Source organism: Corticium candelabrum, chromosome 3, assembly GCF_963422355.1.
Source record: "Corticium candelabrum chromosome 3, ooCorCand1.1, whole genome shotgun sequence".
Taxonomy (NCBI): Eukaryota; Metazoa; Porifera; class Homoscleromorpha; order Homosclerophorida; family Plakinidae; genus Corticium; species Corticium candelabrum.
Window position 1 is genome coordinate 9,244,957 of NC_085087.1, and position 27,368 is coordinate 9,272,324.

Here is a 27,368-nt window from a genome sequence, read left to right on the forward strand (position 1 = left end):
AGGGTGAGAGTGAGGGGTGGGTGTGGGTGGCGTAGGGTGTGGGTGGCGTAGGGTGAGGGTGGCGTAGGGTGAGGGTGGCGTAGGGTGAGGGTGAGGGGTGGGTGAGGGTGAGGGGTGGGTGAGGGTGAGGGGTGGGTGAGGGTGAGGGGTGGGTGAGGGTGAGGGGTGGGTGAGGGTGAGGGGTGGGTGAGGGTGAGGGGTGGGTGAGGGTGAGGGGTGGGTGAGGGTGAGGGGTGGGTGAGGGTGAGGGGTGGGTGAGGGTGAGGGGTGGGTGAGGGTGAGGGTGAGGGGTGGATGAGGGTGAGGGGTGGGTGAGGGTGAGGGGTGGGTGAGGGTGAGGGGTGGGTGAGGATGGCGTAGGGTGAGGGTGGCGTAGGGTGAGGGTGGCGAGGGTGGCGTAGGGTGAGGGTGGCGTAGGGTGAGGGTGGCGAGGGTGGCGTAGGATGAGGGTGGCGTAGGATGAGGGTGAGGGTGAGGGTGAGGGTGAGGGTGAGGGTGGCGTAGGATGAGGGTGGCGTAGGATGAGGGTGGCGTAGGATGAGGATGAGGGTGAGGGTGAGGGTGAGGGTGAGGGTGAGGGTGAGGGTGAGGGTGAGGGTTAGGGTGAGGGGCGGAGTCACTATCAGATATGTTGTATGTTAAAATACCAAGAACGGAGGCATACAGTACAAGCGTTCTCTAGAGTACAGACGAGCTGTCAAATGGAAGTCTCTGTCTTGTGTTCAGAGACTATGTTCTAATACTCTAAGTCGTTTTTCTTTAGTCAGTTGGGTAATTAGTTTATTATGTATCTTATCAGATGTAAACAGGGTCCCTGGTAGACCAGCAGACTATTGAGTGGCATTGTAAAACGTAGTACACACGTTTCTATATACTTTCGCTGGTCCGACGTCATTGTATTCATTAGCGCCCTGTTTCCTGTATAGCTCCTGTGTTGTATAGCAATGTGCACATTATCACGCTTACATAATTGATGACATACCCTCTCCTGACAGTCACCAGCGATAACAATCTAACTCTAGTGCGCGTGGTTGGTCAGTCCCTTGGTCTACGCACGGCGTTTACTGTACCCTAGTGTTTCATGCCTCTGGTATAACAACAAATTTGTTAATTTCAAGCAATTTATTTCACATACACAAGTTCACCTCCTTTCTTCAATGTACAGTACCATCCATTTCTTCAGCTATTACAAACCATACTCCACAAGTCCTCTGCTGTCTTTTTTCCTCCAACATTTGTCCTCCTTGCCTCAATGAGAGCAAGCAATTTACCAGTAGGAGAAAGTATGTCATGTGTTGCATTTCTGATCTCATCATCTGTGAGTTCCAATGTCATCAGCCCAATCTCATACCACTTGCTACTGTAGTGTTTAGCAACAGCATTTCTTATAGAAATAAAGTCAGGCATGTTTCCTACACACACACCATATCGTGTGATATAGACACACAAATTGAATTAGCATGCATGTGTATGGACACCAGCGATGGATGCCAAATCAATAGCTTGTATTGGATAGCACAATAGTTCACTTGTTTCTAGAACACGGTTTAGCTGCCTACTTTAGTGGTTCACATCAATTAACACAATTAGTAAATATACACATTAATTCAAACATGATACTTGACACAATAAAATCACCAGCCAGCAATTAAACAAGTTAAGGTGTTCACTAAAATTCCATAAACTTCAAGCTACATTCCAATGTTGAATATCTGTACTATTAACTAACATGATGGTAGTGCTGAAGGTTGATAGAGTACTCAGTAGTGTGTCCTAGTTTGTTCTCACTCTTAAAACAGAATTCTGTGCGAAACAACACACACAATATTGGTTATCTTTGATGTGCTGCATGCTCTTTGGTACATGTGTACTGCAACCATGCAGCTTACCTATGTTAAGTTAAAGACATATTGATATGCTGACTATGCTTTAATTAACTCCCCGTACTGAGTGTTGCACAAAGAGCGCACTCATGGCACGAGTTAACACAGCAAGCACCCTACTATAGTGTGACATAACTCAATCAGTTAATTAAGAACGAAATGACATAGAAACGAGTACATTGGAATACAAACAAGTATGCCTGTGATAGTCCAGTATTCTTACAATCTCATGCAAATGTGAGAACAAATTTACCTGCTTGGTAACTTTGACTGAAATGAGAAGCTTCTTCCAGTCCTAATTCTTTTAGAACATTCATTTCCATATCAGATGTCACAGTAACATTAGAGTATTCAGTTGGTACGACAAGCAAGTCACCAAGACTTTCTACAACTCGCTCATCACCAACTACTTGTTTTACAACAGCATTTGCTCCTTCACCTGTTGCTACTGCTTTCTGGATTTTCTCTTCAGCATAAACAGCAACTTGTTTCAGTTCTTTGTGTTCCTCTAAATGCTTTCTGCTCAGATATTCAGTCTCATAGTCAGTGCCTGGACTGTATCTGTCTAACGTATCTCTCCAAAGAGACATGACAGTGTCGAGCAGGGAAATGCATTTTGCTTCTGTTGCCATACCTCCACGACAGACAAAGTCGACAGAACGAACAGGATCTACCATGGCAACCAAACACTCGACATGAAATTGAACTGTATCACCTTGTGTTGTGATCATTCCATTCCTCCACAATTGTGCTTTCTTATCTAATGTAGTGCAAACTTTAGATTGAAACATGCCAAATGCAGATGGACTGAAGATGGTCGTCTGACTGCTGCACACTTGACGTCGACCGACATACACTTTCTTACTCTCGTCTCTCTTCCACATGACAGACAGATCCTTAGGAGGCAAGAGAGCTGGAAACATGTACGTGTCGTCTCTGCCTTCCACTTCGAAGCAGATACCAAGAGATTTACTCATTGCAAGGATTTTATCTGTGTTGAGTTGAACTTGAATCCTCTGATCTTTTCGGAAACGATTGATTGCCGTTTCTGCTTCTTCTCTTGTTACTGTGCCATCCTTCCTTTCAGACTTGACGTGCCACTTAAAATCCTCAGAAGCAATGAGAGGACCGATGGCATAATGATGTAGAGATGCAGGATTGAGAGCTGCCACATCACCGGCAACAGCAATCTAAACACACATCACAACAATATTACACAAACATACACAAGTACAACAACTAAACATCTGCTCGTCGTCTCACCTCTCCTGAATCATCTAAAAAATCAACTACCTTCTCTACAACCTTCTTCTCTTGTCCTGGACATGCTTCCTGCTCAATCCTCTCCATGAGTGTTGCCTTCTCCATGAACGGATCTTCTTGTTTCTTACGAAGAGAAGGAAGCAACTTGGACACGACTGGCTGACAAAGACGAGGATACAAAGGAGCAGACTGAAACATAAATTTCTATATCAGCAAGCAACAAGATCTAACAAAATTATGATCACCTGCTGCAACTGCTGCTTCACATCACAGAGAACTTTCTTTAGTTGTTTCATTTCAGGTGACCTGCTCCTCCTGCAGTCGAGAACAAAACAAACTTCAATGATGTTGATCTTGCCTTTGAACAGCTCACGCATGTCATTGACCACACGCTGCAAGACACCCTCACGCCCTGGACAGTAATCTATGTGACTGCCAGCTATCAACACTGTGGGTATAAACTCTGCATCCAAACTGGCTCTGAGAAATGAGAGCCAATACTGAAGCTCTTCTAGCAACTCCTCAACACTGCACAGTCTTCTTTCCTTTCCTCTCACTAGACTCACTAGCAGGATGAAGAACGAGTTGGAGGAAAAGAAAAGGCCGTGTGTTTTGTGGAACTGCCCTTGACCTGCATAGTCCCACACTGACAAGCGACCCACTCCTGGAATATCGACTGTCATCACGTTGATACCAATTGTGCGTTCCTCTTCACATGTTGGGTCATCTGCTTGATTCTCGTTTGCAAAAATCCATTTCAACAATCCTCGTTGGAGAGCCTTCATGAGTGTCGTCTTTCCTGCTCCTTCTTTACCAATGAAACACAATTTCATGATTTCTAGTCTCACTGTGCCCTCGGCATACAGAACAGCATACTTCTGTTCATCCTGACAATACAAACCATCCATTCTACACATACCACCATATCTCACTACATAAACTTCTCACTATTGCTTTCATCAGTCGTCTTCTCAGTTCACCATCAGCAAGTTGGTGTGGACTCTTACCATCCTGACAACATAACACACACAAATAAGATAAGTTGGTCTATAACAGATGTTTGTGAATAATACAAACATGAGAAATGCTATCGCAGATAATAGAAATTATCACATCTAACACATTTTCACCATTTCTTTAACCTTGTTTGCTGTGATTTCCCTTTTTAATTAAAAGAAAATAATAGACATCATTTGTCAATCATGATGTTTCTGTAATTCTACAAATTTCTACACATAAAATCTCATCTATGTAATTTCGTGTATGTGTATTTTTGTATTAACTAACTTACTTGAAGTAAGTTCGTTAGTACAAATTTAATAGTATTTTTTATTAAATTTTATTAAATTAATTAATATTAAATAATATTAATGTGTATTTTAGTTAACACAAATTAATAGTAATTTTGTATTAACTAAAATTACTTGGAGTAATTTTGTATTAACTAATGTAAGTTTTGTATAGAAGTTTTCCTAGACAAACATTACTCCAAGTGAGCACAAGCACTATATAAAGTGTTGAGTGAATAAAATATTGGCTGACAGACAGCAGTTACTGTATGATGCTTCTTCTGAGATTTTGATAAGTAACAGTATATGTATGGAAAGACCTAATAGTAGTACAATAGCAATTAGAACAATGATAATGGTGGCTCCATTGGTGTGTAGACATGTAAGCATCTTACAGAAGTACAATACTAACTAGCTGTTGCTAGTCAGTCAGCTGGTTGTCAAGGAAGAACCATCATCAAAGATTCGTAGGTCTTGGCCATGTTGAGCACACCAGGGCTTTAGCCTCAAACTTCCAGACCACAGAGCAAGCGAAGCGCGTGACTCTACTTGTAGTCTAGACCAGAACGGTACAAAAATGATTTCGTAAACAGCCTTCTAGGAAAATCAGAGTCTTCAAGAAAAGTAAAAAGTAGAAAATGGGCGTGGCTTTGCAAGTAAAAAATGCCTGTGCTTTGCAGTCCCATTTATTAACACCCAAACTTGAGGACCATGCTACGCAGAAACGGGGAGTGAGAATACTGTAAGGTAATCCGGGCTAACTCCATGAGTAATTTGATACACGCCCGTATATTGACACGTATGAGTGTTGTAGTTGCTTGATCTTACTACAGTACCGTATGGAGCAGTAGCCTTTTGTCAATCAGCATGTGAGCAACCATCTCTGAAATCTAAATCGTTCTTGAGATAATTCAGAACTTTCGTTGGCTGCTAATCTCGTGGGTGGGACAACTTCGTGAAAAGAGTTTTGTTCTGGCAACTACGACTTACGAATGGTTGTACAAATTGCTTGCATGACTACGTTTCTCTACTTCATCTATAGTGGTAGCAACAAATAAGGCATACGTATTAGATCTTTCGCTGTACCGTAAGAGGTTGTTATGCAGTGTAGAAGGCATTTTTGTTGCTACTTGCTTCGCCTTCCCAGATGTCCATTCAAGTAGCAATCGACTTGCTATGAAACTCATAATCCTACGTCAAGTAGTTTACTAATAGTAGAAGAGATTCAAATCCTATACTGGAGATAAGATGCTTCACGCTCGAACAGGGTTAGATATTCACGAAGTTACCCCGGATGACCGTAGTCGTTTATTATGTAACTTAATAGTTATGTTATTTAATTAATTAATCACATTAATGTTACAATAACAAGTAATAATTTGGTTATGAACCATCACAAACAAAAATTGCAAGTCACGAGATTGAGGAAATAGCATATTCAAAAGACTTTAAATTATATCTGGTATGCATGTGTGTGTGTGTGTGTGTGTGTGTGTGTGTGTGTGTGTGTGTGTGTGTGTGTGTGTGTGTGTGTAGCTGTGTGATTAGAGAGTGCATTTGGAAAATGAAAACATCCAGGACCTTGCAGAGTTGCAGGTTCAAGTCACAGTGATGGCAAGCTATGGCATAATTTCCTTAAGCAAGAAACCTACACACAATTGCTTCTCTCGACTCAGAAGTATAAATGAGTACCTGGTCATTGACTGGGGTGGACAGACCGCTGGCTTGGCATCATGCATGCAACTAACATCATGCAGCAGACAGGTACTTGTGGACCTTGGTGTCCAGTCCCAGAGCTGCACCATAGTCAGTGCCCCTGGATGACTCCGGCCAAGCTCCAGGAGGATTATAGTGCTGGCCCTAAGCCTCCACGTAGCACATAGTGTCTAGAGGCAGGAGAAGCTATTTCCGCAACTGACCTTAAGATCGACGTCGAATGACGTGGAGGGCTTGACATTTGTCCATGTGTGCGTGCGTGTGTGTGTGTGTGTGTGTGTGTGTGTGTGTGTGTGTGTGTGTGTGTGTGTGTGTGTGTGTGTGTGTGCTCAGTTTGGTTAGAGAGTCATACTATAAGTGATTACAACTGATGTACTAGGAAATTGGGTATGCAGATATGAGAATAACAAGTACCCTGTACCGAATATTGTGTACCTGTCTGTGAGTCTATGAAATCGAGTCCGCGTCTAAACATGGAGGCTCTAGGATGAGGGGAGCAAAAAGACTGTAGGGGCAGCAGCATCCAGTTGGCGGTATACTGTTCACAACCCTTGCCGGTGTTGCCAACAAGAGTTGAGACAAATTCGTAAAACAGTAGCATCTGCTTCTATCCTGTCTACAGTCGGTGGAAGGAGCAGTCGGCAGCTGATGTTATGTATACACACATTTCTATTGCTCAAGTGAGGTATTTTGCATTCACAAGAGTGGTTGAGGGAAAGGTAAATTTGCTCCTTCCAGCTACTATATAAACCGTACCGTATTTCCTAGAGTCATACTTATTCTTCTAGGAAATTTGGTACAGCTGTATACCCAATATCCTGGCGTATTTAGTCTGCTGTTACATGGGGACCCTTCAGGGCTGCAAGTTCAAGTCACAATGATGACATAATTTCCTTGGGCAAGAAACTTACACAAAATTGCCTCTCTCGACTCAGGAGTATAAAATGAGTACCTGGTCATTGACTGGGGTGGACAAGACCGCTCAGCAAATTAACATCAAAACGAGTACTTGTAGGCCTTGGTGTCACGTTCCAGAGCTGCGCCATAGTCAATTGTCTGTGGCCAATTAAGCTCCAGGTGCACTGTAGCGCTGGCCATAAGCCTTCACGTAGCACATGGAAACCCTGTCTCTAGAGGCAGGGGAGTTATCTTTACAACTGACCTCAAGGTAGACGTCACACAACATTTGTCCATTGTGTGTGTGTGTGTGTGTGTGTGTGTGTGTGTGTGTGTGTGTGTGTGTGTGTGTGTGTGTGTGTGTGTGTGTGTGTTGGAGGAAATTGGTGAAACACCTAACCTTAATGAGATATCTAGTGCCGTTACCAGTCTGTCTAAAGCCCACTTCATAGTACAACGCTGACGCCGACGTTGACGCTGACACTGATCCTGGAATAGAAATAAATCCTATTCCAGTGTCAGCGTCTGCGTCAACATCAAAGGATGCTGCGTGCGTCAAGGCGATGTCTTTGACGTTGACGCTCAGCTGAATGTCAGCGTCAGTACTGTGAATCGGGCTTGACAACAAAGCCCCTGGAAAATCAGTTATTTTGCCTGAAATGGTGAAACTCAGCGGACCATTCCTAAAAAGAGTGATCTCTCTTGTTGCAACAATTGAAGAGGCATTGCGTTATTAGATGTCGTTGGCCAAGTAATGGGGTGGCTGCTTCAGAACCGGTTACAAATACTGGCTGAGAGGGAATTAACTCACTCACACTGCGGCTTCCATCGAGGTCGCTCCTGTACTGACCAAACCTTCACACTGATGCAGGTGATTGAAAAGCTTTATGAACACTGACAACCAGGTTTTATTATCTTCATACACCTCAAAGAAGCTTATGACTCTGGCCTGAGAGAGGCATTGTGGCATGGTCTACAAATACTCGGTGTGCCTACCAAAGTGATCCAGTTACTGCCATCCATTCATATGGGTATGTTGGATCATGTACGTGTTGGAAATGGTCATACAGCAAGCATCGCTGTTAATAATGGACGTCGACAAGACTGTGCCATCTCTCCTGTTCTGTTCAATCTTTACTTTGCTCTAGCATTTGAGAAGTGGCGAACAAGATGTCCCACATTACTTCTGGAAAGAGTTCAGCTTCACATACAACATAAATGGTAACTTGTTTAATCATCCTCGAACAAAACATCAGTATGTGACCTAATCTGATGTTGAATTTGCTAATGATGCTGCTCTTCTAGTATCTTCCCGTCAGATGAGAGAAACTGCCATAGCAACTTTCAACTCAGTTGCGTCATCATTTGGCCTCACTGTGAACGTTGCTAAGACTAAGTTCATGACTTGTGGTGTGGGTATTTCTAATGTGGATAACCGGCCTCTTTTTTAGGGACAAGAGATTGAACACGTTACATCATTCGTCTATCTCGGTTGCCTGATGACTCCAAACGACAGAGTCAGTGCTGAAATAGATCGTCACCTTGCCACTGCTTCACGTGCTTTTGGCTCTCTTCGTTGTATTTTTAACATACTAACTTGCCTCTTCAATCCAAACGAAAAGTGTACCCGGCGTTGGTAATATCTTTGCTCTTGTATGGAGCTGAATGCTGGCTGATTCTCAGATGCGATGAGACTAGCATAGATAACTTCCACCACCAGTGTCTCCGGACTATTCTGAGTGTGACTCGATGGGACAATGCGAGAGTGTCAACATATTATCAATACTGATCTTCAACGACGATGGGGCGATGTAAGTCTGATGTCTGATGTCCTTCATCGCCGCCGCCTTCAGTGGTTAGGACATGTTGTTCGAATGCCTGCAATCCGATTAAAAAAGGAACTATTGTTTGGGTGACTGTCACATTCTAGACCAGCTCAGGGCCCCACCTCAGATGAAAAGACAGGCTCCAGGCTGACTTGAACTTGTTAAAACTAGAGAATTGGTATCACCTGGCACAGCAATGTGCAGAATGGTGAGCTTCACGTCAGGCTGAAATTACACGTACCTCTACTGAACGATCTTTTTCATGTGCTGTGTGTTACCGCTCCTTTCGAAGTCATTCAGGTATGAAACAGCTCAAGTGTATTGTGGAACGCCAACTGCCTCTGTGTGAACAACCAGGCGTAGTGCAATGTGCCAAGTGTCATCGGTGGCTGAGAAGTAGGGGTGGCCTGTCAGCACATAAATGTTTAAATGTGTCTTCTACTTCCTCTTTATTATGTCATCATCATCGACTCTATCATCGATCCGGTCATCATCACTTGCCTCCACTGACTGTATCTCAAGTCGGATACAGGAGCCTGATACGACATGCTGTTGCTGCCATTGCAGTCAATGTGGACGGTGCTTCAAATCTAAGCCAAGAATCCAACGGTGTAACTGTCATCGTGGCAAACGCTGTTCAGAAAAGACAGCAGTCAACTTTCCCTGTCTTGCACATGTGGAAGACATTTCCGGTGGCTCAAAGACAAACAGAGACATAAGTACAGACAGTAACTACCTCATCTTTCAGCTCTCCCCATATATGGGCCAACGTGACAAGACACTGGCAGTTGTAGTCAAGTCAAGTGTGTGTGTGTGTGTGTGTGTGTGTGTGTGTGTGTGTGTGTGTGTGTGTGTGTGTGTGTGTGTGTGTGTGTGTGTGTGTGTGTGTAGGATGCTTCATGTGAGTCTTGGTAAGTATACACGTATCAATGTGACCTTGCAGTACAGTGTAGCAGTTAGAACAATGACAATGGTCACCTCATTGCAGACATAACACTGAAGTGTTATTGTCATATGCACAACTAACTTGCTTAGTAAAACACAACTGCCATGTTTAAACAAACAAAAGCTTCACTGTACAGTCCATTCCACTGCTTGTTCTGTTTTAAGATATAATATTCCTACCATAAAGTTCATAATATTGTTTACCTTATCTTTAGCATCTGCATCAGCCTTCTTCTCCAACAAACACTCGACTGCCTCACGATGATCAAGTTCAGCAGCAAAGTGAAGTAAAGTGCGACCAGACTGCATGCACAACACAAAAACATCTTTCACACATAATCAACAGTATTGAGAAAATTCTCACCTTCTTCTCCACTGATTGACAAAACTTCTCTGCAATCTTTCTTGCAACATCCACTTCATTCCTACATGCCCACTGCAGCAGCTCCCACACATTCTATTATCAACAATCAAAGAAAGAGAATCAATGTCACAAATCAATTCCATAAAAGAAAATACAAACAAAAATACCAAACTGTATCCACTCATTATGCTGTAAGACAACTGTTACTCACCTCTAATGCAACATCTTCAACTGACTGCATTATTGATAACAACCGATTAGCTGTCGACATGTGACCTCTTCTCACAGCAAAATCAAAAGGCTTCTTGCCATCCTATCACACAGAGAATGGTAATGAGTTAGTAAGAATATCACAACGTGACTTCACAAGTGCTAATTAGTAACTCTGTAGCAATTATAACAATATCCCACATCTACATACAAAGAAACCTATCTAAAGTACACAACAATTCAATAAATCATCTATGTTGACCAACTGTGTGTGATCTGTCTCTGTTTCACAAAAGAAATGATCCTCAACAAAACTGATGTAAGAAATTCTTGTAAAATGAACAAGTACAACAGACATGTCCACGTTGATTAACAGTCACCAAATATCCCACAATACAAACTTTGCAACTGCATGTACGTGAACATTCAAGCTAACGTACAACATCAGCATTGAGTGCAGTGGTTTCTTTGCAGTTGACATTTGACAGTAGAAGTCAGTGGTGTAGCGTCAGAGGGATAGAGGAGGTTATCCCGACAAACATTTTGGACGTGTCACTCACCTTCAAGCAGAGCTACAGTATAATTGAGTTACTAAACAGTCTGCTTAATCCTAAGTATAGTAGCAAGTTGACGACGACGTTGACTATTTCTTTGATAATACACATCATCATTTCAGTATGATATAACCAGTGTTGAGCAGTCGTGGACACGTGAAGAGCGCATGCCCATTACTTTTAACTAAGACGTTTGCTACGCTATCCGGCAATGGCAGAGTCAAAGAAGACCGTACCAAAATGGTACAAGCCTATCCATCAATTATTTTTCAAGTAAGTTTAAGGTCGACAACCCGATTGACCAGAGAATGGAATCTCCAGTGGTTCCTCTACCTATTATGATTTGTATTCACTCCCTACTTTCTCCACTTTGTGATCAGGTTATTCTAGCTAACTAGCTACACCTATTGCTCGCTACACTATGAAATGCTAAACATGGTCAACACCGGTTTGCACTGAATTAGTATTCTAGATTCTATATGTACATATATATTGTCATCGAGATGCCATTTAACCAATTTGACAATCGCAGCGAGCCTTGAAACCTTTTTGGCAAGGACTGTAACAATGTTTCCACTCCTTTACGCACACTGACGGCACTCAGTCCCACAGTTTATTTGTAACCTGAAATCAATATTATTTACTTAAACGTCTACAAACTGTGAGCGAGAAAAGTAAAAAGTAGAAAATGGGTGTGACTTTGCAAGTAAAAAATGCCCGTGGTTTGCAGTCTCATTTATTAGCCCCCAAACTTGAGGACCACGCTATGCTGGTGAACGGGGAGTGAGAATTCTGTAGGGTAATCCGGGATAACTCCGTGAGTAATTTGATACACACCCATGTGGGCAACCATCTCTGAAATCTAAATCGTTCTTGAGATAATTCAGAACTTTCGTTGGCTGCTAATCTTGTGGGTGGGACAACTTTGTGAACAGAGTTTTGTTCTGGCAACTATGACTTACAAATGGTACCAATTGCTTGCTTGAGTACGTTTCGCTACTGCATCTATAGTGGTAGCGACAAACAAGGCATACCTATTAGATCTTTCACTGTACCGTAAGAGGTTGTTATGCAGTGTAGAAGGCATTTTTGTTGCTACCTGCTTCGCCTTCCCGGATGTCCATTCAAGTAGCAATCGACTTGCTATGAAACTCATGATCCTACGTCAAGTAGTTTACTAATAGTAGAAGAAATTGAAATCCTATACTGAAGGTAAGACGCTTCACTCTTGAACAGGGTTAGATATTCATGGAGTTACCCTGGATGACCGTAGTCGTTTATTGTAACCGTTATCGTTTATTGTGTAACTTAATAGTTATGTTATTTAATTAATTAATCACATTAATGTGACAATAACAAGTAATAATTTGGTTATGAACCATCAAAAACAAAACTTGCAAGTCACGAGATTGAGGAAATAGCATATTCAAAAGACTTTAAATTATATCTGGTATGCATGTGTGTGTGTGTGTGTGTGTGTGTGTGTGTGTGTGTGTGTGTGTGTGTGTGTGTGTGTGTGTGTAGCTGTGTGGTTAGAGAGTGCATTTGGAGAATGAAAACATCCGGGACCTTGCATGCAGGTTCAAGTCACAGGGATGGCGAGCTATGGAATAATTTTCTTAAGCAAGAACTTACACACAATTGCTTCTCTCAACTCAGGAGTACAAATGAGTAACTGGTCATTGACTGGAGTGGACATGACCACTGGCTTGGCATCATGCAAGTAACATCAAGCAAGTAACATCATGCAGCAGACGGGTACTTGTGGGCCTTGGTGTCCAGTCCCAGAGCTGTGCCACAGTCAGTGCTCCTGGATGACTCCGGCCAAGCTCCAGGTGGATTGTAGCACTGGCCCTAAGCCTTCAAGTAGCGCATGGAGCCCTGTCTCTAAAGGCAGGGGAGCTATCTTCGCAACTGACCTTAAAGTCAACGTCAAATGATGTGGAGGGCTTGACATTTGTTCATGTGTGTGTGTGTGTGTGTGTGTGTGTGTGTGTGTGTGTGTGTGTGTGTGTGTGTGTGTGTGTGTGCTCAGTTGGTTAGAGAGTCAAACTATAAGTGATTACATCCGGTGTAGTAAAAAATGGGGTGTGCAGGTATAAGAATAATGAGTACCCTGTACACCTGCCTGTGAGCCTAGGAAATCAAGTCCGCGTCTAAAAATGGAGGCTCTAAGATGAAGAAAGCAACGAGACTGGAGAGGTCAAAGCATCCAGTCAGCGGTATACTAGCTGCTCACCACCTTTGCCGGCGTTGCCAACAGGAGTTGAGACAAATTCGTAAGGGCAGTAGCATACGCTTCTATCTACGATCAGTGGAAGGAGCAGTCGGCAGCCGGTGTTACGTATACACACATTGCCATTGCTCACTCAAGTGAAGTATTTTGCATTCACAAGACTGGTTGAGGGAAAGGTAAATTTGCTCCTTCTGGCTACTATATAGACCGTACCGTATTTCCTAGAGTCATACTTATTCTTCTAGGAAATTTGGTACAACCATACCCAATATCCTGGCGTACCCAATCTGCTGTTGCATGGAGACCCTACAGGGTTGCAAGTTCAAGTCACGGTGATGACATAATTTCCTTGGGCAAGAAACTTTCACACAATTGCCTCTCTCGACTCAGGAGTATAAAATGAGTACCTGGTCACTGACTGGAGTGGAGAAGACCGCTTGGCAAAATAACATTAAAACGAGTACTTGTAGGTCTTGGTGTCCAGTCCCAGACCTGCGCCATAGTCAGTGCCATTGTTTGTGGCCAATTAAGCTCCAGGTGCATTGTAGCGCTGGCCATAAGCCTCCACATAGCGCATGAAGGCCCTGTCTCTAGAAAAAGGAAAGCTATCTTCACAACTGAGCTTAAGGTAGACGTCAAACAACATTCGTCCATTTGTGTGTGTGTGTGTGTGTGTGTGTGTGTGTGTGTGTGTGTATGTTTTTTTTTGTGTGTGTGTGTGTGTGTGTGTGTGTGTGTGTGTGTGTGTTTTGTGTGTGTGTGCGTGTGTGTGTGTGTGTGTGTGTGTGTGTGTGTGTGTGTGTGTGTTGGAGGAAACTGGTGAAACACCTAACCTTAATGAGATATCTAGTGCCGTTACCAGTCTGTCTAACAACGAAGCCTTTGGCTAATCAGTTATTTTGCAAGAGATGGTGAAACTCAGTGGACCGGCTTTCTTTGATCAATTGCTGAGACTTGCCGATCAGATATGACAGGAAGGCAATGTTCCCCAGGCTCGGCGTGATGCAGAGTTGGTGCGTATTCCTAAAAAAGAGTGCTCTCTTGTTGCAACAATTGAAGAGGCATTGCGTTATTAGACGTCGTTGGCCAAGTAATGGGGCGGCTGCTTCAGAACCGGTTACAAATACTGGCTGAGAAGGAATTAACTCACTCACAGTGCGGCTTCCGTCGAGGTCGCTCTTGTATTGACCAAACCTTCACACTGATGCAGGTGATTGAAAAGCTTTATGAACACTGACAACCAGGGTTTATTATCTTCATACACCTCAAAAAAAGCTTATGACTCTGTCCTGAGAAAGGCATTGTGGCGTGGTCTACAGATACTCGGTGTGCCTACTAAAGTGATCCAGTTATTGTCATCCTTTCATATGGGTATGTTGGCTCGTGTACGAAATGGTCACAGAGCAAGCATCGCTGTTAATAATGGACTTTGACAAGACTGTGCCATCTCTCCTGTTCTGTTCAATCTTTACTTTGCTCTAGTATTTGAGAAGTGGCGTAACGAGATGTCCCACATTACTTCGGAGAAGACTTCAGCTTCACATACAACATAAATGGTAACTTGTTTAATCGTTCTCGAACAAAACATCAGTATGTGACCTAATCTGATGTTGAATTTGCTAATGATGCTGCTCTTCTAGTATCTTCCCGTCAGATGAGAGAAACTGCCATAGCAACTTCCAACTCAGTTGCGTCATCATTTGGCCTCACTGTGAACGTTGCTAAGACTAAGTTCACGACTTGTTGTGTGGGTATTTCTAATGTTAATAAACGGCCTCTTTTTTAGCGACAAGAGATTGAACACGTTACATCATTCGTCTATCTCGGTTGCCTGATGACTCCATACTGCAGAGTTAGTGCTGAAATAGATCGTCACCTTGCCACTGCTTCACGTGCTTTTGGCTCTCTTCGTTGTATTTTTAACATACTAACTTGCCTCTTCAATCCAAACGAAAGGTGTACCCGGCGTAGGTAATATCTTTGCTCTTGTATGGAGCTGAATGCTGGCCAATTCTCCGATGCGATGAGAGTAGCATAGATAACTTCTACCACCAGTGTCTCCAGACTATTCTGGGTGTGACTCGATGGGACCATGCGAGAGTGTCAACATATTATCAATACTGATCTTCGACAAAAGATGAGTCGATGTAAGTCTGATGTCTGACGTCCTTCATCGCCGCCGCCTTCAGTGGTTAGGACATGTTGCTCAAACACCTGCAATCCGATTAAAAAAGAAACTATTGTTTGGGTGACTGTCACATTCTAGACCAGCTCAGGGCCCCACCTCAGATGAAAAGACAGGATTCAGGCTGACTTGAACTTGTTAAAACTAGAGAATTGGTATCACCTGGCACAGCAATGTGCAGAATGGCAAGCTTCACGTCAGGCTGAAATTACATGTACCTCTACTGAACAATCTTTTTCATGTGCTGTGTGTTACCGCTCCTTTCGAAGTCATTCAGGTATGAAACGGCTCAAGTGTATTGTGGAATGCCAACTGCCTCTGTGTGAACAACCAGGCGTAGTGCAATGTGCCAAGTGTCATCGGTGGCTGAGAAGTAGGGGTGGCCTGTCAGCACATAAATGTTTAAATGTGTCTTCTACTTCCTCTTTATTATGTCATCATCATTGACTCTTATCATCGATCCGGTCATCATCACTTGCCTCCACTGATTGTACCTCAAGTCGGATACAGGAGCCTGATAAGACATGTTGTTGCTGCCATTGCAGTCAATGTGGACAGTGCTTCAAATCTAAGCCAAGATTCCAACGGCGTAACTGTCATCGTGGCAAACGCTGTTCAGAAAAGACAGCAATCAACTTCCCCTGTCTTGCACATGTGGAAGACATTTCTGGTGGCTCAAGGACAAACAAAGACATAAGTACAGAAAGTAACTACCTCGTCTTTCAGCTCTCCCCATATATGGGCCAACGTGACAAGACACTGGCAGTTGTAGTCAAGTGTGTGTGTGTGTGTGTGTGTATGTGTGTGTGTGTGTGTGTGTGTGTGTGTGTGTGTGTGTGTGTGTGTGTGTGTGTGTGTGTGTGTGTGTGTGTGTGTGTGTGTGTGTGTGTGGGATGCTTCATGTGAGTCTTGGTAAGTATACACGTATCAATGTGACCTTCCAGTACAGTGTAGCAGTTAGAACAATGACAGTGGTCACCTCATTGCAGACATAACATTGAAGTGTTATTGTCATTTGCACAACTAACTTGCTTAGTAAAACACAACTGTCATGTTTAAACAAACAAAAGCTTCACTGCACTTCATTCCACTGCTTGTTCTGTTTTAAGATATAATATTCCTAACATAAAGTTCATAATATTGTTTACCTTATCTTTAGCATCTGCATCAGCCTTCTTCTCCAACAGACACTTGACTGCCTCACGATGATCAAGTCCAGCAGCAAAGTGAAGTAAAGTGCGACCAGACTGCATGCACAACACAAAAACATCTTTCACACATAATCAACAGTATTGTGAAAACTCTCACCTTCTTCTCCACTGATTGACAAAACTTCTCTGCAATCTTTCTTGCAACATCCACTTCATTACTACATGCCCACTGCAGCAGCTTCCACACATTCTATTATCAACAATCAAAGAAAGAGAATCAATGTCACAAATCAATTCCATAAAAGAAAATACAAACAAAAATACCAAACTGTATCCACTCATTATGCTGTAAGACAACTGTTACTCACCTCTAATGCAACATCTTCAACTGACTGCATTATTGATAACAACCGATTAGCTGTCGACATGTGACCTCTTCTCACAGCAAAATCAAAAGGCTTCTTGCCATCCTATCACACAGAGAATGGTAATGAGTTAGTAAGAATATCACAACGTGACTTCACAAGTGCTAATTAGTAACTCTGTAGCAATTGTAACAATATCCCACATCTACATACAAAGAAACCTATCTAAAGTACACAACAATTCAATAAATCATCTATGTTGACCAACTGTGTGTGATCTGTCTCTGTTTCACAAAAGAAATGATCCTCAACAAAACTGATGTAAGAAATTCTTGTAAAATGAACAAGTACAACAGACATGTCCAGGTTGGTTAAAAGTCATCAAATATTCCACAATACAAAACTTTGCAACTGCATGGAAGTGAACATTCAGGCTACCGTACAACATAAGCATTGAGCGCAGTGGTTTCTTTGCAGTTGACATTCAGCAGTAGAAGTCATAGCGTCAGGGGGATAGAGAAGGCTATCATCCCGACAAACATTTTGGGTGTGCCACTCACCTTCAAGCAGAGCTACAGCATAATTGAGTTACTAAACAGTCCGCTTAAATCTAATTAGAGTAGTATGTTGACGACGACGTTGACTATCTCTTTGATAATACACATCATCATTTCAGTATGATAGAACCAGTGTTGAGTAGTCGTGGATACGTGAAGTGCGCATGCCCATCACTTTTAACTAAGACGTTTGCTACGCCATCCAGCAATGGCAGAGTCAAAGAAGACCATATCAAAAAGGTACAAGCCTATCCATCAATTATTTTCAAGTAAGGTTAAGGTCGACAACCTGATTGACCAGAGAATGGAATCTACAGCGATTCCTCTACCTCATGCACTCTCTACTTTCTCCACTTTGTGCTCAGATTATTCTAGCTAACTAGCTAGACCTATTGCTTGCTACACTATGAAATGCTATACTTGGTCAACACCAGTTTGCACTGAAGTAGTATTCTAAATTCTGTGTGTGCGTGCGTGCGTGTGTGTGTGTGTGTGTGTGTGTGTGTGTGTGTGTGTGTGTGTGTGTGTGTGTGTGTGTGTGTGTGTGTATCTATGAACTTCTTTTATTGTCATATATCTGCTACAGAATACAACAATAAGCGTCTTATAATGCAGGCGGAGTCTTTCCAGGATTGGCATCTCCTGTAACACCGATGATTCCGCTAAGACTAAAAGGAAACTAAAATGGGAAGAAATTACATTTCAAGCAACAAAAGTAACAGTTAAACAAGACAAACACTTTTTCTGTTTTTCCAGCAGCGATAGGAACTTCTGATAACTGCCTGAATGATGTTGTCATAAAGGATGTCCATGTCTCGTTCGAACGGCTTGCACACTCGAGCCAGTGATTGTTTCATTTCAGAGAAAATGAAACCTCTTGAACCAATAATTAGCTGTAGCAATTCTGTGTGATAAGAGGACTTGGCATCATGCACAAGATCTTTATACCGTGGATGTTTTCTAGCTTTAGTATCTTCCGCCACCGGCTCAAACGGCACTGACAATTCAAGGAGCCAAGACTTTTTCAACTTGCAACTGTAAACGACTAGGTCTGGACGCAATGTCGTAAGTGCTATTTCGTTCGGAAACTGATAGGGCAGAGAAGGCAGATCACAAAGAACTTGATAGTCCGAAGAGATGTTAGACTTGATAAAGTCGTAAAGAAGTGCAAGAACATTGTCATGCCTCTCCTTGTAAAGACCCAGTTTCAACAATTCCGGGCAAGCGTTAAGGACATGACAAAGGGACTCCGGTTGTTGACAGAGGGAAAACTGGTTGGACTCCGACTTCTACCACAAACAGAGGTTCAGAGCAGTTGGAAGAGTCTCTTGGATAGCATTAAATGCCCACTTGAACAGATTGTCAGGCAGATGCTTCACTGATATTGACCACTGAGCAGCCTCTAAATCTTCACACCTTGCAGTAGCACCCTGTACTGACAGTGACGATAAATGACAAAAGTGATTCTGACAATTAATCTCAGAAGTTTGTTTCTTGATGAATTTCAGACTATTTTTAAGAGAACTAGATGTAAGAGAGTGCTCTGCCAAGAAGGCGCCAGGCAAGAATCGAGAGGATGACGACTGTGCTTCGTCACTGATTTTTGCGAAAGCCAAAGTTCTTAGACAAATATCATCTGACTTGGTAAATCGTAAAAGGCAAGAAGACTGAAGACTCTGGAAGAAAACAGAAGGTTGAGGAAGGTGAAATCCACCACGATTGGTGTCCAAGAACAAACGGGATACAGCGGCACAGTGAGCAAGTCCAACCCATTTCTTCAGATATCTCGTGACCACCATATCAAGATGACTTCGAATCCACGAAAGAGGCAGATTAGAAATGCTGAGTAACCAAGCTAGTCGAGGTAACACAGCCTTCTTGTAAAGTCCGCATTTGCTGAAGCGGGACAACGCCGTTTTGTTGACTGAGCAAACAGGTACTTTAGATGATCTAGCAACTCTGACTTGACGACATCACAATGCAAGTCAGCAGAAATCGGTAACCCCAAGTATCTGTAACTCTTCTTGTCAGTTAAGAATGGGATGGGCTGAGACTGAAGAGTGAGCTGCGGATCGAAAACAGCTGGGCTGGGTTGCCTCCTTCGAGCAAAGCAAGAACATTAGCTGACATTAGCTTGAAGACCAGACCATTCCAGAAACTGGTCAATTCTCTGACATACGAGCTCGGCTTCCTTGATTCCACGTGTGACAACTGCTGCATCATCCACAAATATCGAGTTGAACAAACCAAGGTCTAGAGATGTAAACTGATATGCACAGCGAGATGCTAGGGGCTCAATTGCATTTGTATACAGATTCATAACCATGTCAAATATACCCACTGACAGAGGATCGCCCTGAAATATGCCCACACCGTAATGAAAATCGCGAGTGCACCAAGAACTTGTCAAAATCAGAGCTCGCAGACCTCGGTATAGATTAGAAACCAGCCTTACAAGAGTGTCATCACAGTGGTAATGACGTAAGGCAAAATGAATCAATCTGTGATCAACGCTGCCGAAAGCATTGCATAGATCAAGCCAAAGGACTGATTGAGACCGTTGGTGTACTTTAGCCTCTCTGACCGCAGATACCAGTTTAAACTGGTGCTCCTTGCAGCCACTGACATGATCGATAAAGCCTTTCTGAATGGAAGTGGACAAGTAGCCGTTGCTGATGAGATGATCAAACAAATAATCTTTCAGAATAGAAGTGAAGATTTTGCACACTACTGAAGTCAAGGCAATAGGACAAAAAGATGACGGGTCGGACGAGACACTCTTTCCTGGCTTTGAAATCAGTTTAATTACAGCTCTCTTCCATACACTTGGAACATTACCACAATCAATGCATCGCTGGTAGATATGTACCAGGGCAGGTATTAGTGATGGGCAGCCCTTTAGAATGCTGTAACTGACCTGGTCTAAGGGTGAAGGAGTCATCTATCTGTCTATCTATCTATCTATCTATACATCATCTCATGACATGTAAACACGGAGGAGGTCCTGTTTGGGTTCATGACTCAATTGTAAGCTCTTGGTCGGAATGCTTGAAAGAGCTGGCCGTTCTCCACAAGAAAGAACCAAAACATAGATATCTGAACAGTGAGGGTAGACCTGATATTCTCATATGCGACACCGGTATTTTGTCTGATCAGGAGATGAATATTTCACTTGCCCATCCCTGGAGTAAAGAGGTCGTCAAAAATTACGCCAAACTGAGTGGATTTGCTGCAAAGAAAAGAGAAGAAATGAAAAATGCTAAATATGACAACGAGATTCTTCCAGGAGGTAGTGCACCAAAATGCATACCTGTAGTGTTTGAGCACTTTGGCACCTGTCGAGTTTCCGCTGAGCGTCTGCTGAACACTTCATCGCTCAAATCCAAAGATAAAGAAGAAAAGAACAACTCTGCTGACTGCAAGACCTACTGGAGACGTCGGTTTTCCGTTACACTGCAGAAAGTAAATGCTCATGTGATGATGAAAAAACTGAACATTGTTCAAGGTGGTTCTATTTTAGATGATGAACTCAGGCGTGTCCAGGCATGCCCACATTAGTTTCTTAAGTTAGAGTTTAGGTTTGAATTTAGTTGACATTTTATGTAGTTTCCCATATCTATCGAATGTCATTGTACTAGAGAATTGGATATATCTAATAAATAATATATATATATATATATTGTCATAGAGATGCCATTTTTTAATTTGACAATCACAGCAAGCCTCGAAACCTTTTTGGCAAGGACTGTTACAGTGCTTCCACTCCTTTACGCACACTGACGCAGGCCTGGATCCTGATGGGGATGCACGAGGTTGCAATCCCCTTTTTCCAATGGGTGTGGTTTACCACTGATGAAATTAAAGAAAGTGTATAGAAATTGGTATGGAAGCTCGAGGCTTAAAAATCACGTGTTGTTTGCTGTTGTAGCACACATTATCTGGTCCACGTGTCGTCTATATCTTCGTGCTCTTCCGGGAATCAATGCAAACATGATTCCTGCTTTGTTCAAAAGGTTACTTTCACGTTTTTATAGTAGTTATGAGCCATTTTTCAGACTGATAGGTTGTATGCGTCTTCATGCAGAGCTTTAGAATTGAAAAGCAATCCTTCTCCCAAAATGAAATGTGTGGTCATTAACAAAGACGGTTCGTCAGCCAGCATAGAAGTTCAAGTTGCCAGTGAACCGGTATGCGATAATGTCAAGAAGCAGCGCTGTCACAGTTCAGAAGATAGACACACACGTGACAGTCATGTGAGTGATTCTGAAACATTGACAACTTCCTTAGTCTCGTCAGCTGGCACAGAATGTTCTACTTCTGCTAGTGAAACTGGGTTAGTTGACCTAGGAGCCCTACTACAGGTTGCACGTGGCTCCTTTGATTGTTTAAGCAGTTGGCACAAGAAACGCCAGATGCCCAAAGAAAGCAATATCTTTCATTACACTTCAAGCCTTCTCGTTCTGCTGTTCTCCACTCTCATCAAGTTACTAAGAAGAAACTGAAAAGAACATGGAGTGTATCTTTCCAACAAAAATGGCTAGAACAATTTTCTTGCCTTTCATACAGCAATGTGCTTGGAGGAGGAGTTTGTCGCTATTGCATCCTCTTTCCTGAACAGCCAGAAAGGAGAGGTGTTAAGGAAGGAAGACCTGGAGTCTTGGTGTTATCACCTTCCAAAAAACCATACACCAACGCACTTAGCAAAGATGGCATTCTTGTTTGCCATTAGGGAACTGTAATGCATCATCATGCAGGAGAGCAGGCGGAGCTCTTTATACGAGAGCAGGCAGAGCTACAGAATCCACATAATTCTGATATAAGAGTAGATTGCCAGCTGACAAAGCATCAAGTTCAACAAACAGAAGAAAACAAAGTCATTCTACGACAAGCCGTTTTAGCTGTAAAGTTCCTGGCTAAGCAGGGTTTGGCTTTTAGAGATGACCATGATGACAAGGTAGATTTCGCTCGTCCAGACGTTAACAGAGGGAACTTTATTGCCACACTACAGATCTTGGGAAAGGGAAACACTATTCTATAGAAGCACCTTCTTCTTGCCAAAAGAAATGCAAAGTACACAAGTAAAACTATCCAAAACGAGATCATACACATATATGCGTGCAAAATCAAAGAACGGTTGACCAAACAGCTCCGACAAAATGTCTTGCCTTTCACTGTCATAGCTGATGAAGTTACTGATCCACACGCGAACCAACAGATCTTGTCTGTGTGCTTAAGGTCTGTGGACCTGTCTTCACCTTGAGATCCGCATATCAGGGAGTGCCTTATCAGTTTAGTGTACTTGGAGAGAGCGAATGCCAGCACGATATGCAGAAGTATTTTAGAATCTGTCTCTGATACGTCAGTCTCTTTAGATCCATCCAACATCCGTGGACAAGCATACGATGGGGCTGCAGTAATGTCATCTTCAAGGGCAGGTGTTCAAGCTAAAATCAAAGAGACAGCCCCTCTAGCAATGTACACGCATTGCTATGCTCATTGCCTCAACCTAACTATTGCAGCAACTTGTAACATTCCCAAAGTTAGGTCCCTGATAGATGTTATCAAGGAAGAGTATCTGTTTTAGCCAAAAGTCCCAAGAGGCAGGCGCTGTTTGAGCTGACTGTAAAGGTTTATCTACCCCAGTCGTCTCACACAAGGCTTCCTGGACTATGTAAGACTCGATGAGTGGAACGACACACATGTTTTCAAGTATTTTTAGAGTTATACAAAGTTCTAGTCACCTTCCTAGAGGCCATTGTTTCACCTCGCAAATTTCCTGATCTAGCCTCATCTGACGTTAGTTGGAATTGGGACAAAGACACCAAAACAAAAGCACAAGGGCTGAAAGTTTCACTCTGTTCTTTTCAGACACTTGCTGTGTTCATTACTACTAAGAACATCATTGATGAAGTAAAACTGATTGCTGCAAAGCTCCAAAGCGTGATCAGGACATCTTCAACGCTTGCAGAATGGTTGAGAAAGTTCTTCAAAGTATCAAGCTTGTTAGAAGGAATTTTGACATGACGTTTAGTTCTTGGTATGATCAACTAACCCAGCTGGCTGAGAATACCAGCGTACAAGAGTCGGTCCACAGAAAGACCAGCTTACAAAACATCGGAGCAACACACCAAGCGAAAATCCGAAAGAGCACTTTAAAAGAACTGTGGCAATTCTTTTACTGAACTCGCTTTGTACCCACATAGAAGAACGATTTTCTGGTGAAAGTAGCCATGCTAGAGGGTTGTTGTGTCTGGTACCTGGCTTTTCTTCGTTGTATTTTAACATACTAACTTGTCTCTTCAATCCAAACGAAAGGTGTACCCGGCTTGGGTAATATCTTTGCTTTTGTATGGAGCTGAATGCTGGCCGATACTCCGATGCGATGAGAGTAGCACAGATAACTTCCACCACCAGTGTCTCCGGACTATTCTGGGTGTGACTCGATGGGACCATGCAAGAGCGTCAACATATTATCAATACTGATCTTCAACGAAGATGGGGCAATGTAAGTCTGATGTCTGACGTCCTTCGTTGCTGCCGCCTTCAGTGGTTAGGACATGTTGCTCGAATGCCTGCAATCCGATTAAAAAAGAAACTATTGTTTGGGTGACTGTCACATTCTAGACCAGCTCAGGGCCCCCACTTCAGATGGAAAGACAGGATCCAGGCTGACTTCAACTTGTTAAAACTAGAGAATTGGTATCACCTGGCACAGCAACGTGCAGAATGGCGAGCTTCACGTCAGGCTGAAATTACACGTACCTCTACTGAACGATCTTCTCATGTGCTGTGTGTTGCCGCTCCTTTCGAAGTCATTCAGGTATGAAACAGCTCAAGTGTATTGTGGAACGCCAACTGCCTCTGTGTGAACAACCAGGCGTAGTGCAATGTGCCAAGTGTCACCAGTAGCTGAGAAGTAGGGGTGGCCTGTCAGCACATAAATGTTTAAATGTGTCTTCTACTTCCTCTTTATTATGTCATCATCATCGACTCTATCATCGATCCGGTCATCATCACTTGCCTCCACTGACTGTACTTCAAGTCGGATACAGGAGCCTGATAAGACATGCTGTTGCTGCCATTGTAGTCAATGTGGACGGTACTTCAAATCTAAGCCAGGATTCCAACGGCAATACTGTCATCATGGCAAACGCTGTTCAGAAAAGACAGCAGTCAACTTCCCCTGTCTTGCACATGTGGAAGACACTTCCGGTGGCTCAAGGACAAACAGAGACATAAGTACAGACAGTAACTACCTCGTCTTTCAGCTCTCCCCATATATGGGCCAACGTGGCAAGACACTGGCAGTTGTAGTCAAGTCAAGTGTGTGTGTGTGTGTGTGTGTGTGTGTGTGTGTGTGTGTGTGTGTGTGTGTGTGTGTGTGTGTGTAGGTTGCTTCATGTGAGTCTTAGTAAGTATACACGTATCAATGTGACCTTGCAGTACAGTGTAGCAGTTAGAACAATGACAATGGTCAGTCACCTCATTACAGACATAACACTGAAGTGTTATTGTCATATGCACAACTAACTTGCTTAGTAAAACACAACTGTCATGTTTAAACAAACAAAAGCTTCACTGTACACTTCATTCCACTGCTTGTTCTGTTTTAAGATATAATATTCTTACCATAAAGTTCATAATATTGTTTACCTTATCTTTAGCATCTGCATCAGCCTTCTTCTCCAACAGACACTCGACTGCCTCACGATGATCAAGTCCAGCAGCAAAGTGAAGTAAAGTGCGACCAGACTGCATGCACAACACAAAACATCTTTCACACATAATCAACAGTATTGTCAAAACTCTCACCTTCTTCTCCACTGATTGACAAAACTTCTCTGCAATCTTTGTTGCAACATCCACTTCATTCCTACATGCCCACTGCAGCAGCTTCCACACATTCTATTATCAACAATCAAAGAAAGAGAATCAATGTCACAAATCAATTTCATAAAAGGAAATACAAACAAAAATACAAACTTATCCACTCATTATGCTGTAAGACAACTGTTACTCACCTCTAATGCAACATCTTCAACTGACTGCATTATTGAAAACAACCGATTAGCTGTTAACATGTGACCTCTTCTCACAGCAAAATCAAAAGGCTTCTTGCCATCCTACCACACATGTAATAACAATTGTAGTGAGTCTAAAAAATATCACAACACAATCAAACATGCACTGAAACAAGCGATAAACAACAGAAAATGTGTAAGGCTTTGTAGAATTACAGCATTAACATTCAGACAATCACAAAATCAGATCAACATAAACCTTATTAGAAAACCAACACTGTTAGTAAGTGTTAATTAATGACAGTTTACAAGAAACTACATAACCATTCAATTTTCATAGAGATACCTCGACTGTAACTAAACCAACAAACAGCAGTGTTCCAGCTAGGCTGTTTAGCAGTGTCTTGCCCCATAATTCTGAAAGGCCTTCTGCGCCCTGCCCCAGTTGTTAATCTGATATACCCTTAGTACTGGTTCTCAGACAAGTGATCATATAAACAGGGTTTCAAAACATATCGTAGTCTGTATGGTCCACATTCGGTTTTCCAACAGTTTTGTAAGATTTTACGTAGACATCATCTGGGCGTCAGAAGACAATGACATGAGACCAACAACACAGCTACTCCTACACAAGTGCTCACAACTTCCACCATGCGGTCGTTCAAATGAAATCAGAGAGAGAGTGGGGAATGTTTGCGTAGTGAGTGCACATAAAACACACAAGAGCTCAGATCCTGCCATCTAGAAAAGATCCGCTCATGAAGCATGACTACAGCTTCAGCAGCCTTCACTTCAGTCAACGCTGCTCCTTCTGCCTACAAACCTGATCTCTCACTGAGTTGGAGTGGTTACATAATTACCATTTACAAGTAAACGTTGCCTCAAACTTCCAGACCAGAGAGTGCACGAAGCGAACGACTCTAGTCTGGACCACAACAATACTAAAATAATTTCGGAAGTACTTATCAAAAAGCGATGGAAAGATAACATACTTTTGCATTACACAAACTTAAATGCCATGGGATGTCATGAACAAAGAAGAGACATCTGCAGTGTTTGCGGTGATATCTTGGTGGACGGCATGAAACATGAAACAACGACTCTTTGATTAGGCGGCAGAACGCTAGCTACTGTCTGTTCCCCATAAGTGTGAACTTTGAAAATCATCAATATCTCTGCTGTTTAGTGGACTTTCGCGATGATCTCGGTATCGTTAGAAACTGCTAGGTCTGGCATTTCTGTTTATCAAATTATCTAAGCCTTTCCTGCAAACGAAACGGAAGGATAATACTTGTGCATATCAAACACAAACGGGTGGAGCAATGGTTATTATCCAATTATCTTGTGAGACCAACGGATCAACAACTAGGACCATTTAAGATAATTGGTATAACATGGTCCAATTGGAGCAGCTCGTAGAGCTCTAATGAGCACACCTGGTGTGACCGCTACTTCATTACTCACTTCCGAGTTCACGCTTATGGGAAACAGACAGTAGTCTAAAATTTTAGTACCGCTGCTGTGCTTGTCCTGCCACCGCAAGCTTGAAAAGATCCATGAATTGGAGCTGAAACTAAAACTACCGTATTACCCAACAATACCGACATGCCGTTATAAGTGAGGTTTACAAGAATGACAGTCTTACTCACCTGGTAACTATACTGGCATGCCGGTATACTCCGGGAACACAGAGCCTCGCATCACCAAGCCTATGTGTAGGCACATGCACACTCAGGAAAAAAATTTCGTCATCTGCAATTATGGAGGATGCTGCGTCACTAGCACGTAAAAGTGAAGTGGAACAACGAAAGACGACCCAACCCAAACTCGTTCAAGGAGGTCCTACACCGTGGACTAATGATGACTAATGAAAACCCTTTCAATTCTAGTTTTCAGGACAGACTAT

At 42.7% G+C, this 27,368-nt stretch overlaps 1 protein-coding gene across 1 annotated transcript; it reads right to left on the reverse strand.

Annotated features, from left to right (window-relative positions):
• Positions 1–629: 629 nt before the first annotated feature.
• LOC134177424 (death-associated protein kinase 1-like) lies at positions 630–25,560 on the reverse strand. The gene is made up of 15 exons (XM_062644203.1): positions 25,463–25,560; positions 25,254–25,346; positions 25,095–25,193; positions 16,888–16,989; positions 16,677–16,769; positions 16,517–16,615; positions 10,395–10,496; positions 10,184–10,276; positions 10,024–10,122; positions 4,095–4,157; positions 3,392–4,033; positions 3,147–3,335; positions 2,137–3,073; positions 1,146–1,412; positions 630–1,087 (listed from the first exon to the last, which is right to left on the reverse strand). The coding sequence occupies exons 1-14, from the start codon at positions 25,520–25,522 to the stop codon at positions 1,180–1,182; spliced, it is 2,904 nt and encodes a 967-aa protein (XP_062500187.1). The 5' UTR covers positions 25,523–25,560; the 3' UTR covers positions 630–1,087; positions 1,146–1,179.
• Between the last annotated feature and the right edge of the window lie 1,808 nt (positions 25,561–27,368).